Source organism: Siphateles boraxobius, unplaced genomic scaffold, assembly GCF_051911475.1.
Source record: "Siphateles boraxobius isolate OS27281-9 unplaced genomic scaffold, OSU_SipBor_1 55, whole genome shotgun sequence".
Lineage (NCBI taxonomy): Eukaryota > Metazoa > Chordata > Actinopteri > Cypriniformes > Leuciscidae > Siphateles > Siphateles boraxobius.
Window position 1 is genome coordinate 8835808 of NW_027509181.1, and position 13637 is coordinate 8849444.

Genomic DNA, 13637 nt, shown 5'->3' on the forward strand with positions numbered 1-13637 from the left:
ACTTTAATCATATTTTGAAGACAATAAAAGTAATTATGAAATTACATATAAAGATGTATTAAGTCTAACTTAAGTGGCTCAAAACTCACTCTTAAGTTGAAATAATTTAATTTTATATACATTTAATCTATAAGACGTTTAATTTATCATCATGCAATTAAGTATCCGAAAACATTAGATTCAGTTCACACTTAAGTATATTATTTTAAAGTATACTATTTCCATAATAGCTACTCTTTTTAGAAGTATGATACTTCTTTTTTCACAAGGGATTACTAATCACTGTGCCGTGACTAAAACCGACAGGCCACTTCGACAGATGTTAATGTGCAGCACTTGCAACTCTGTCGCATCTCTCTCTGCCTCCCGCTCACACACACACACACTGCTCCGGCGCAGCGCTTCCACTCACATCACTTTTTTAAAATCCCCTACAGCGCGAAACATGAGTCCCGCAAACGCGGCGCCGAGGAGCTTGTATGTAATCGGAGGACAAATGGCTCCTTAGCTTTGAAATGGTTTGGGTACAAGGTGATCGCGTTGAAAATAAAGCCGTTAGTCTAGCGTTAGAAGCTCATTTGAAACATTGCAGCGGCTCATTTAAGAAAATGACAGCTCCGAAGAGACTCCGCTTTAGTTTGAGGTAACGTTAGTGCTAACAATAATAAAGAAAGATGATGATCATCATCACCTTATCTGTTACCACTGAAATGTAGATGTAATGTAGGCTATTTCTACAGTATTACTACTGTATTTAAGCACTGTATCACACAAGTTGCAACTTACTGTGTCATTCTTTTAGGTGAAATGGTCCCACACACTACGTTTCTTTGCACGCTTCCCATCCTGTCGTCTGCCCTGGCTCTAACCTCCAGTGTTTTAGCCAGCCTGTAGCCTTTACTTTTCGCAAACCTTGTGAGCGCGCGAACCCAAACACTGTGACCTCGCGCCAAATGTTTTTATTGTTTTTTTAAGTAGCTACAAGCAGGCTAGTTATGAAAAATTGAGTGTGAGGGATTTGTTCACTTCACACAAAAATATCTTGGAATGAGATGGCTAACTGTAGTAGCGTTTAGTCCACTGTCTATAATAGCATAATTTAGAGATCACTTTTTTTTAACCGACTACCGACAACTTTGATCGGTTAACGTTGAGACGGTCAACCATCGGTCAAACGGTCATCGGTTAGCACCCCTAGTTTCCACACTGCCCGACTAGCGTGAGAGCAATGAGCAACGCTCAATGAAATTGTCAGAAGAAAGAGCAAAAACAAAAGCTGCAGGAAGTGGGATCTAGGAAGAGCTTAAAAAGTTGAAAAGGCTTCAAGAATCAACTGAAAAATTGGCTGTATAAGTTTGTGTGAGAACACAATTTCGTGACTCTAGCTAAGTTGAGGAGGAGAGCGACTGTAACTGATGCACAAAGTCTGCAACTAGTTTTGCACATAATAATTTCAACAACAGTAAATAATAAATTCAAGTCAGGGTGACAGGATAGTGTGTGCTTGGCTTTAGAAGCAAACAACATGGTTTGCTCTAAATGAATGCTGGTCAGAATAACAGTAACTACTATAGGGCATTTGGCCGACATTCAAGCCATGAAGTCTTCAGAAATAAAACGGCATAAGCTAAAATTTCTCATCATTCCATTGTGATTTAGGGTCATCAAGGGCCCAGCAAACAGTGCCTAACCAAACTGAATTGGTAAACAGAATGAATGGCCAAGCCGTAAAAATGCGGCTCTGATCAGTCCCATATGTTGTGGGGGCTTCGCTCACCCTCATGTTCTGTACCGGGGGCCAAAAAGAGAGACATTCTCTGCCCCTTTAGATGTGGTCAGGACAGTCACTCTCCCTTTAGACAAGGAGATGCTTATTGGGTTCAACTTCAGCTGGGAGCAGGGAATCCGTCATGGAGCGAGCTCTGGAATTCCAATCATTCATCTCTGTTAATGGTTCTCCTCATTCTTGAGCTATTAAAACCATAAGCATGGTTATTTTTAACCAAAGGCTTATGCATCGGCTGTGAGCGGAGCTTTCCAAACAAAAACCTCCTGTGCTTTTGTTTTAATTATTGTTAATAAAGAATTTGAAGGGGAGTGCTGTATTCTGATCTTTTACAAACAATCGGTCTGAGCTTTCCTTTGACCTTCTGTAGAATCAGTAACTTCTGTATTTGCTTTCCCTGTGTTTTCACAGACAACACACATCCAGAGAGACAGGGAGATGCCAGGAAGATGTGGTGCACTGTAAAAAATGATCGTGATTTTAACGGTAAAAGACTGTAAAAATGCTACAGTGCAAAACTGTTAATTGGTTAACAGAAAGTTTCCTTACTATATACGGTAAATAACTGTGATAGATCTAACGGTACATTTAATGTAATTTTACTGTAAAATACCGTTAAATTTACAGTTTTTGAAAGTGAAAAAGAACAAGTCATTGTATAATTTACAGTGAAAACCCGTAAATTGACATTCCCACAATTCCCTGCGTGACACTTCACATTTTATGTATTTTTATTGAAATAACTATGTTTCTTCTTAGTTTTCTTAGTTCTTTTCTATTCAGTTATGTACATTAGGGTTTTATGTCACATTTAATGTTGTTAAATTAATGTTTATTGCATTTGTATAATTTCATGTGTGTTACCGTGATGGTGTTTAATGTTTGTGCGAATGAGACTGTGCAGCTTCTGTATAATAGTATTAACTTTCTCTTGGAAGATTGCTTGTGATAAGCTTTGATTTATCACATGACTCTCATCACTGCTGTGGTGATTGTTGGTTGTCAGTGTATTACAATGGTACAAAACAGATATTAATACTTCAATGGGTTGGTAATTTAACATTAAATCAGATTATGAAATACGGTTTATTACTGTAAATTTTACGTTAAGTCTGTAAAACCAATAACGTTGATACTGTATTTTTGACGGTAAAGTTCTGGTAACCACAGCTGCCGTTTTTATTCCGTAAAAACAACGGGATTTTTTTTACAGTGTGAACACACAGGGTCTCACACACAAGCATGCGAAACAAGCATTTTGCTTGTGGGTCAATGAAAAGATGTTACAATTTTTTAATACAGCTCTTCTACGATCAACGTTTTTAATTTTTTAATTAAAATTCATTTTGATATTTAATGTCAGGGTGATTCAACTTGGTATCATAATGAAGAAAACACCTCCTTAAAATATTAAAATTAGAATAATATTTTGTTATTATTTTGTAGAAAACAAAAATATTTGAACCGCTTCACTGCTTATCAATATTTGAAAAACGTTGGTCCGCAAAGGTGCAGAAAAGTAGTCTTAAAAAATTAGATGATTTGACCTTCTTATGACAAGGCAATATATATATATATATATATATATACATATAAAAATTTCTACTTTTTTAATTAATGATACTTTTTAACCTCATGATCATGACGTTTTTTTTTTAAAATAGTTAACATTTTTCAAAAAGGTTTGGTTTCACAGACGGGATCAGGCCTTAGTTAAATTAGTTCATTTAAGTAGCTTTTATAAATGTGCCTTAGAAAAAACATAGGCACTAAGATATGGCAGTGCAAGTTAAACGTTTATAGATATCAGTTAAAACAGCTCAAACATGCATTTTAGACTGGGACTAGGCTTACGCCTCATCTGTGAAACCAGGCAAGAGAGTTTTAATATATTTGTTTAAGTTTTAAAATAGAGTTTTCAATGGATGACACTGTTATTTGTCATTGACCTTTATATAACATTAAGATTTTGTAAAAAGTGGATTTATCTAATTCTGACTGTTGGACAACGTCTGAGGAGATTCTGCAAAAACTGCCACAACAATCTCAGTTGGCTTTAAAAGAGATTGCAAACGGTCAAACTCGAGGTTAAGTGTGAGAATTATGCTCACCCTATACCATTCACATGGGCGTAACGGCACAATTAAGCACAAAAACGACTGTGGGTGAAGATCTTTGAAAGAGAAAAGAGGAAAAATGGAGATGATTAGGTGGTCAAGAGAAGAATTCCGAGCAGTTCTGGTCACGCGAACGAGGAAAAGAAAAAGTGAGGCTGCCCCACTAACATCCTACCCTCAAATTTACATTTTACCCACAGAACTTTATATGTTGTGGACATAAAAAATGGAACGGCTTGGGTTTTTCAAAGGTGCTCATTTCATACAAATTGCTTTTTGAAACAATAGTGAAGGCTTATGATAGATTCTGGTGTAGAACGTCCTCCAGTTAATTGGGGCTCGGGCTTTGTGCAAATACTAAGGAAGCCTGCTGTGTCTGAATGCTTTGGTTTGTTTTTCTTGGTTCTCTCTGAGGACGAAGCATGTGTGCACTGGTGAAATCGGAGGAGAGAGTCTGGACAGAGAAGGAGCGCACAGGCGACACCCGACCAAACAGTCAAGATATCACTAAAACGGCAGTTTCAAACCAGCTTCAATTGGCACCATGTGTTTCGCATCAAGCCAGTCTATACGTAAAACTCAATTCCAGGTCAAGAACTTGAGTGTCAAAAGCTTTAATTTGAAATGACAACCTTCTTATTCCTTATGTTTTATCCCATTAAACGGCGTTTTGTCTGTACAGCCGGGTGAAAAGAAGGTGCCCATGGCATTTAAATGGAAAGTGGCAGCAGTAATGGTTATAAAACACCAACAGAGGGCAGCAGGTCTGATTCAAGTACCAGATTTTCAACTACAAACATACATTCCTGAAAAAGATGTATGCTACTTATTGTTTTGCTGGGATTACCGTTGGGATGCTGAGGAATGTGTTTATCTCATCCAAAAAAATAATTTATGTTAACACCCGCCATACCTGTCAACTTCCACCAAGATACATAACAGCCTCCCACCTCTACTTCCTGCTTATCTCAGAAAAACACAGACGTTTTTAATCGTATTATGAAAGTTTATTTACCCGAATTCGGGCTCTGGCGGCCTCCACTCCTCCTGGCTGGCCGGCTATGGACACCTGCAAAAAAGGAACGAGAAAGTCACAAGTATGTTCATGGAGTACAAGATACCAGGAACAAGGAACTGGATTCAAGAAAATCATGCATCTGGTCTGAATAAAAAATATATAAATACATAAAAAGAGAAATACATACATTTCTTTGTATGCATTTTTATTCATTTCAGAAGAAGATTTGAAGGGATAATTCACAAAAAGATGAAAATTATCCCATAATTTACTCACCCTCAAGGCATCCTATGCGTATATGATTTCCTTCTTTCACAATCGGAATTATATTAAAACATATTCTGGCTCTTCCAAGCATTATAATGGGAGTGAGTAGAGCCTGAGATTTTGAAGCCCAAAAAAAGCGAATCATAAAAGTAATCCATACCGCTCCAGGAGGTTAATAAATGTCTTCTGAAGCGAAGCGATGCGTTTTTGTAAGAAAAAAAATCTCCATATTTATAACTTTATAAACTATAATCACTGGCTTCCAGTAATGGGCGAATGCAAGTTCCAGCAGAAGAGTGACTTTTGACCCGACGCATGATGTATTGACGAACGCGGAAGTGAGGATAAAGCAGAACAAAAGACCAGAACAAATCAAAACATTTTATTAGAATAATAAGTCTAAAACGAGAACTTTTAAAGAGAAATATCGGAGGGGCTTAAGTTTGTTGCCCAGCCGTATTTGTTTGAACCACGAGAGGCGTCAACTGATAAGTCCTGTCGTGATTCGGGTCAGAGTTCATTCTTCTGCTGGAACTCGGCTTGCGTACTTCCTTTACCAGAAGCCAGTGATTATAGATTATAGATTATTATAAGTTATAAATATGGATATTGTTCTTACAAAAACGTATCGCTTCAGCAGACCTTTATTAACCCCCTGGAGCCGTATGGATTATTTTTATGGATGAATGCGATTTTTTGGGCTTCAAAATCTCAGGCTAGAGCTATTCACTCCAGTTATGAAGCTTGGAAGCTTTTTTTTTTTTTTTTGGCTGAAAGAAGAAACTCATATACACCTAGGATGGCTTGAGGGTGAGTAAATTATGGGGTAATCATTTATTTACTATATCTATTTAAGCAATATTTTCACATAAAAAAATCAGCTTGAAAATTCACTCTGTTCCTCACTCAAATGAAACTGATTTCATTTGTTCTCCAAAGAAAAAAAGAGAAAGTCATGCGTTTGGAGGGACATGAGGGTGAGTAAATGATTTTCATTTTTGGGTGAACTAATTCTTTATGAATGAAAAATACCCTTCTGCCAAATGTTGTCATAAGAGCACCACTAGGAGGTGAGATTTCTTCATTCTAGCCTAGCTGGGTCTCATTCACATGTCAGCAAGTACCAGCCACTCTAAACCCAACACATGAGCCCACACTGAGGGAGTGCCATGTCATTGCTCATTTTCCACATTCCCCACTTCATCAAGTCTGAAAACATGTCTCGAATCCAATTATAACTTAGTCTTTATTCCTATTGCTTAACCTCCCTTAGTCTATACAGTAGCTCAGTGATACATTTCATTTTAGAAATTAAAACTGATTTCTTAGAACCTGATCCTCTTTTGGGTGAACCTCATGAAACCTGTCAAGAACATGTACAAGTCATATTTTATTCCAAAATAACAACAATATTATTTTAAATGATATACCATTTAGTTTAATTAATAAATATACATAATATTATTATATTTGTATATAAACTTAAAAAAAAAAAATAATAATACTTTTATTCAGCAAGGATGCATGAAATTGATCAAAAGTGACAGTAAAGACTTTTGTAATGTTACAAAAGATGGCTAAAAATAAAGCTTTGCTATCACAGGAATAAATTACTTGAATATATATATATATATATATATATATATATATATATATATATATATATATATATATAAACAGTTGATTTAGATTGTAACAATAACAATATATGGGAAGTATGATATGGGACATATGGGACTGATCAGAGACGCATTTTTACGGCTTTGATCAAATAAATGCAAAATACCTTTTCAAAAAAAAATTTAATCTTACAGACCCCAAACTTTTGAATGTAGTGAATTTATTTATTTATTTAATTCAAGTGAAGCTTATTTTAAGAGCATCAAGATTATCTATGACACTTAATGATACTCCCATTCTCATTACAGCACCAAACAAATATATACAGTAATATATATATATAACAGTAGTGAGATTTTGTTGCAGACAGTGCTGTATGATTAATTGTCATAGATAATCCTGATGCTCTAAAAATAAGCTTATATATATATTTTTTGTTTCATTTATTTATTTATTGAACTTTATATTATGATAATTTACATAAAATACTGTACTACAGTACTGATTTTCTACTAAGCATAATGCCAATTACAAGAAAATTCAAAAGTGCATACCAATACACATTATGTAAGTGAAAACTTGTGCTTAATTGCTTTAAAATAATATTACAATGCTACAAATGTTGATGTTTATTTATGCACACATTTCAGGAATCGATTCTTTTATTTTCTGTTGATTAATGGGGTGAAATGAGATTTGAACATGTTTCCATGAGCTGTGTGGTCAGAACCGCACCTGGTTGCTCTTCTCAGCCTGGTTGTTGCGGTTGGAATCGGGGAAGTGGATGTGGCAGCCCGTGTCCTCCATCACCTTCTTGATATTGTTTCCCCCTTTGCCGATGACATGTGAATGCTCTGTGTGTGAGACGTCCATCTTTAGAGTCACGCGGTTGCTCTGAGGAAGCAAAAGAGTCGGACTTTATTAACTGCAGTACCATAGCACTCGCTATGTCATTAAAGGTGAAATGTGTAATTTCTATGCCATTATTTATACTTTAGCATTCCCATTTATCTTAATGACACTTGCTTGGCTGGCAAAGAACTTTCAGAAGTATCTTTTTTTTAATCACAGTTTCCACACAATTTTAAGCAGCACAACTGTTTTTAACAATAATAATAATAAAGTAATGATGCTGAAAATTCAGCTTTGCCATCACTGGAATAAATTACATTTCAAAATATATTAAAAAAGAAAAAGTTATTTTAAATTGTTATAATATCACATATTATTACTGTTTTACTGTACTTTTTAATCCTTTATCTCAATGACAATTGCTTGTCTGGTGAAGTTAAAATCTGCCATGCTCGACTAATTTTGCTTAGTTTCACTGCAGTGTTTTTTAAGCCAAGGAAGTTGTTTTACTTTTACATTAAAACATTCAATGTATTTTAAAAGTGAACAAAATTTCTTCACTTTTAAAAACAGAAAAACAGTTCCCGCCCCTCTGAGCTGCTTCATTAAAGATGTAACAGTCTGAATTATATCTATCAGCTACAACCGAGTCAGTTTTCCATTACAGAGAGATGCCAATACACACCATTTCCCATTTCACGTCATTAATTGGAGTGAATTACCTCACAAATCTACGGGAATGTTACAACAAACTCTTCAGTTGGTGTTGATGGATGTTCTGCATTATGACTGGCACTATTACCAAATGAATGGATGTAGTCTTGAATCAGTTGTGCAATTTCTACAACAATCCTTAATGTTTTGGTACAGCTCATGCCGATGATGAAATGGAAGTTGCGATAGTCTTTTCTTCCCTATTGTTAAGTAAATTTGATTGGAATGACTTCTCAAAGAAAAAAATGTAGGGCAGGACTTGATTTTGCCCGATGGGAATTTATTAGATCGTTGGCACATAAAAAAACAAAAACAAACAAGAGTTGTCAACATTGATTTCATGGTAAATTTAAAGTCAACCAATGGAATCAGGCAATGGGCACTGGCATTTGTCTTCTTTTCGCCCCATAAGCCATGATTCATTCTACAGCTATATGAAAAGCTCTTGATGTCAAGCTCCACATAGTTCCTCTCAGGATCTTCAAGTTCCATCACCTCAAATGTCAAATATGGCCTAAAACGAATGGCCTAAAAAGAATGAGGCATTTTTTTTGAGTTGCACAATGTTGTATTAAATATGAATCACCCAATCTGACTTGCTCACCTTTGTGTCCAGGACAGACATGATCTTCTCCTTGGCTTCCTTCACATTGTCCCTCTTACCACTAACTTTGATGTGTGGATCTGAAATACAAAAATACATAGCGTAATCCATGTCATGTTTATTTACAACATATATAGCATTTTCATCAGCACGTAATTATTAATTAACAAACTTCTAATCATTTGTTTTAAGGTTTACTGCAACAGACATGAATGAAACCTCAAATAATTCAGTTCATTGAGAGCTGTAATATTACTGTTCTTTACTTTCAACTGGCTGATGGTAAATAGGTTTCCCAAAAAATGTTAAGCAGCACAACTGTTTTCAGCATTGGTAATAATAAGAAATGTTTCATGAGCACCAAATTTGCATATTAGAATGATGAAGACTGGAGTAATGGCTGCTGAAAGCTCAGCTTTGCCATCACAGAAATAAATTACATTTTAAAATAGAAACAGTTATTTTAAATTGTAATGCTATTTCACAATATATCTGTTTTTACTGTATTATTGGTCAAATAAATGCAGCCTAGGTGAGCATAAGAGACATTAACAACAACAACAACATCAACAACAAAAAAAAAACATTTTACAGACCCCAAACTTTTGAAAGGTATTGCTCTGAAAACCACTCAAAGTACCCTAGTATCATGGACAGTTCTGCATAGGTAAGCAGTGCTTACATTTTCAGATAATGTAAAAATCTAGGTATTATATTTTTCATTAAGCTTCATTAAAAATATGGCCATTTACTCACATCAAATATATGCAAGTCATATCTCAAATAAATAACGTTTGGATCAAGTTGGGCTGGCAGAAAACTGCATGCAGTGTTTCCCGGATAAATAAATCCAGACAACATTTATATAATTCCGGTACTTGCTCATTCTGTCATTGACTTCCGCACCAGAAACATCTGTCTCACTGTACTGCAAAACCAAAACCCCCAAATTCTACAGAACCAATCTACTTCATGCCATCATGCAATAAAGTTCCACAAAAAGACTTCTGACTAATGGCACACTTGGACAAGAAGATACCAATGAATGGCATGTAAAGAACCACCCTGCAGTTTATTTCAGGCTGAAATACACTACGTGACTTTTGCTCAGATTTTTGTCCTGATTTGCTGAACGTCTGAGCCAGTCTGCAGATTTTGGGCAGTTGGGGGTTGACAGAATTCAAAGAAAAATCGAGCAGTGTGTAAATTCCATCCAGTCGAAGGATATCAAAACATGTTCAGCATTTTGAGCCAGTTTTTCATTTATCCACCAGTTTTGAAATAAAAATATAATAACAATACAAAAGTAATTTAACAGAACACGCATAACAAATTGGCTATATTTGACTCATCAGCACAGATAAAACAACTGATGGTGCTGATGGTAGCACCGAATTAATTCCTGTGTCTCGCCAGAAGATGGCGCTCACAGCTGAATCATCCATCTATCCATTTTTCAACCCGCTGCTCCAATTTGGCTACAGCGTAATATCATACAGGACAGGTATAAATTCCTTTTTACTTGATTATAAAATTGTTTAATTGTTTAAATAAATAAAGGTTTATACATGCTAGTTTCCATGATGACAGAGTTCAAGATAAATGTTACTACCGGAACTGCCAGTTTGATAAGTTTTAAATATATTAAACAGCAAGCAATGCAAAAACAGTAGCCCTTCAGGTGCACTTGGACTATATTAGTAGAGTAATGTAGGGAATACCGAATGAGGGTACATGAGGCTATTTCGAACACAGGTACGTTTTTCTTCAGATTCTGAAGTATTTTAATAATGCAACTCAACAGTAAATCTAAATTTTATTGAAGGGGTAGGGTTAGAATAAGGTTTAGACTTGGTGGTAGGATTTTCGCTATAATTACCATAGGTCTGTATTTGATTGTATAATTTATTTTATGTTTCACTAATAGCTGTTATTTCATACTTCATAAAATTCAAAAGAAATATAAGTTATTGTTTTTTAAGTCAATACTTCAATAAATTAATACATTGATAAAAGTTTTAAGAACTAAATTGATTAGACATGCTTTTTGACTATTACATTTTAAGATGGAATCCTGGAAAATTAAAACATAAATTTGTGAAAAAAATAAAAACAGAATTTGGAACTAAACAAAACAGATTTCCTAGAGCCCTATACATGTTTTAGTAACAAGGCAGTTTAAGAATCTGAAGCAACCCACAAGACACACCAAACCATATAATTCACTCTCCATGAAGGAGGAAGACAAGCACAAGGCTCCGGGTAAACTCTACACGTCTGGCTTTCCGTGCTATGCTTTTCCGGAGCTTAAAGGAAACTCGTGATGAGAGCTTTCAATGCCAGAGGGAATGAGTGAAAAGGCCATGCTAAATCACTGTCCTACGCAGAAGTGAATTTCTCCACCACAAAATCCTGCAAAACATCCTTTCGGACGATGGACGGACATTGCGGGACGAATTCGCTCCAGCAACATTCCATGCATTAGAAAATGTACAGAGCGTTTAGAGTTAGCCACTACAGTACTACTGGCCTTAGTTAAAATTGCATGTAATGTGAACATTTTCTGTGGTCAAGCTCAAGTGCTCAGTAGAGGTTTTACAGTTTATACTGTGGTGTTAGGGGGAGAACAAGAATATAATTGCATACAAAGGGGCTTGTCTCATACAAAGGCACCAATTCAGTGTGGTTTAACACATGTAGGATTACACCCGATGATTAGGATCTCTCAGCTTCCACGTCGGCAATTATTGTCCACCTCACCAGTTTTGAGTGGCATCCCCTTAAGTGTTGGATTTACAAGAGTGGTGAAAACGGTGTAATGTAATATGTTCACTGCATACCGAGTGAAGCAACGCTGCCTACCAAAATGTGCCAAACTTTCAAATTTGTGCATTCAAAGCAAAAATGGCTTATTAAATTGCTTCAAAACCATAAATCATCATGCCGTTGGTGCATTTATTGTTTAAATGTGAGGGAGGGTGGCTTTAGGGAAAGCACTGACAAAATGTTTGGGATTCTCGAGATGTTCATGAGTTTAACCTACATGTTAACATGCTAGAATAAATTTACATTTACATATTTGGCAGATCCAAAGCAACTTGTAGTGCATTCAAGGTATACATTTTATTTAGTTTGTGTGTTCCCTTTGACAAAACGGTATTATATTATAATATATATGGTATATTATACTTTACAAAAACACATTACAAAAATTAAGCTGAGCGTCAGTTCTGGCAGGTCACATTAGTCAAGCTCGCTTCAGCTGACACTCAGCTGATCCACGTCTACCCATAAGAATACGACACCTATCACTGTAAGCTCCTTCAGTATTATTAGGAGCTATCACGTTTCTCAGGAGCAAATTACCCTCCTCCATCCCCAGTTCCTCCTCTCGTCAGTCAGTATGGCATTCTGATCCCCCTTGAATCAGAATAAATTCTCGAGTTATGTTGTACTTTAAAATCTTGAATTAATGATATATGCAATACATTCATGTTGGTTCTGTTCTGTTCACCCTAAGGGGGGTTATTGCTGTGCTGAGTTCTTGACCAGAACCGCCAATCCAAACTGTATGCTACGTATTTTGACATTTTACGATAGTGGTCAAATTTTTTTTTTTGTATTATTATTTATTCATATCAGGGTGTACTGAATGTGTTTTTGAATGGTCATCAAACATCAATGGAGAAAGACTTGCCACCATAACTATAGTTACATTATCCATCAGCAGAGGCTAACTAGCAAAACCCATTGTTGTGGAATGTTCTTTCACATGGCTTGCTCACACCTTTTTGACTACAGCGTTTAAATATAGCTCCATCTTATATAGCTGCGTACACACACCTCCATTCACAGCTGGCTTTGATAAGCAGTACACTGCGTTGATTGTGGTGAGCAACATCTGTAGAAACACATTCCTCTGAGAGTCTAAATCATTTCAAGGAATGTGAAAAAGCGGAGAAATTAAAGAACCAACAAGCTGAAAATACCAAATCAGTTCATTACAATTATGCTTAATCATACTGAATCATGTGGAAAGAATCTGTTTGACTGCTACTGGCTTTCAGTGATAGAAAGCATGTCGTTTGGTGATCCTTGGGTTTTAAAAGTTTGAATATAGGTGGGGGAGTTGAGTTTAAGAGAGAAATGTCTTTTCAGAGAGTTATTTATCCACACAGGGGGTGGCGTGAGCTAAATGGAGCATGCTGTTCTGGAGGCCGCAGCGTTTTATGGGCTGTTCGGAAATGCCCATAGTTGATTGTGTCATGTGGACTGTTGCACTGCTGCCACTGTGAGTGAAAACAGCAGTAGAAAAATATAGCAAAAGGTGTTTTGCCAATAGCAGTTAGTACTAAAAAGATGTTCAGGAGAATGTGCATCTACATCCTGAGAACCATGTTTTTTTTTTTAAAGTACAAGCTTATGTTCACATTAGGGCTGGGATGTATGATAGTGTATATACCATGTGACAAAGACTCATCAAATGTTATGCTATACCTTGTTTACATCATTTAAGAATTCAAAATTCTTGACTTCACAAACAATCTTTTTTTTAACCACACAGTATCGGTATTACGGTGTTACCGTAATATAATATTCATATTATCACAGAAGAATGGGATAACACTTTATATAAACACTGATTTTTGGATATAAACA

At 35.9% G+C, this 13637-nt stretch overlaps 1 protein-coding gene across 2 annotated transcripts in view; it reads right to left on the reverse strand.

The window, feature by feature from the left end:
- The window catches only part of bicc1 (BicC family RNA binding protein 1), a 116712-nt gene that overhangs the window by 31492 nt on the left and 71583 nt on the right, over positions 1 to 13637 (reverse strand). For both annotated transcript variants that reach the window (XM_077206018.1, XM_077206019.1), the window contains exons 4-6: positions 8979 to 9058; positions 7544 to 7702; positions 4919 to 4972 (exon numbers count right to left, since the gene is read on the reverse strand). In XM_077206018.1, coding sequence (XP_077062133.1) covers positions 4919 to 4972; positions 7544 to 7702; positions 8979 to 9058 — 293 coding nt within the window. The remainder of the gene's footprint in view (positions 1 to 4918; positions 4973 to 7543; positions 7703 to 8978; positions 9059 to 13637) is intronic.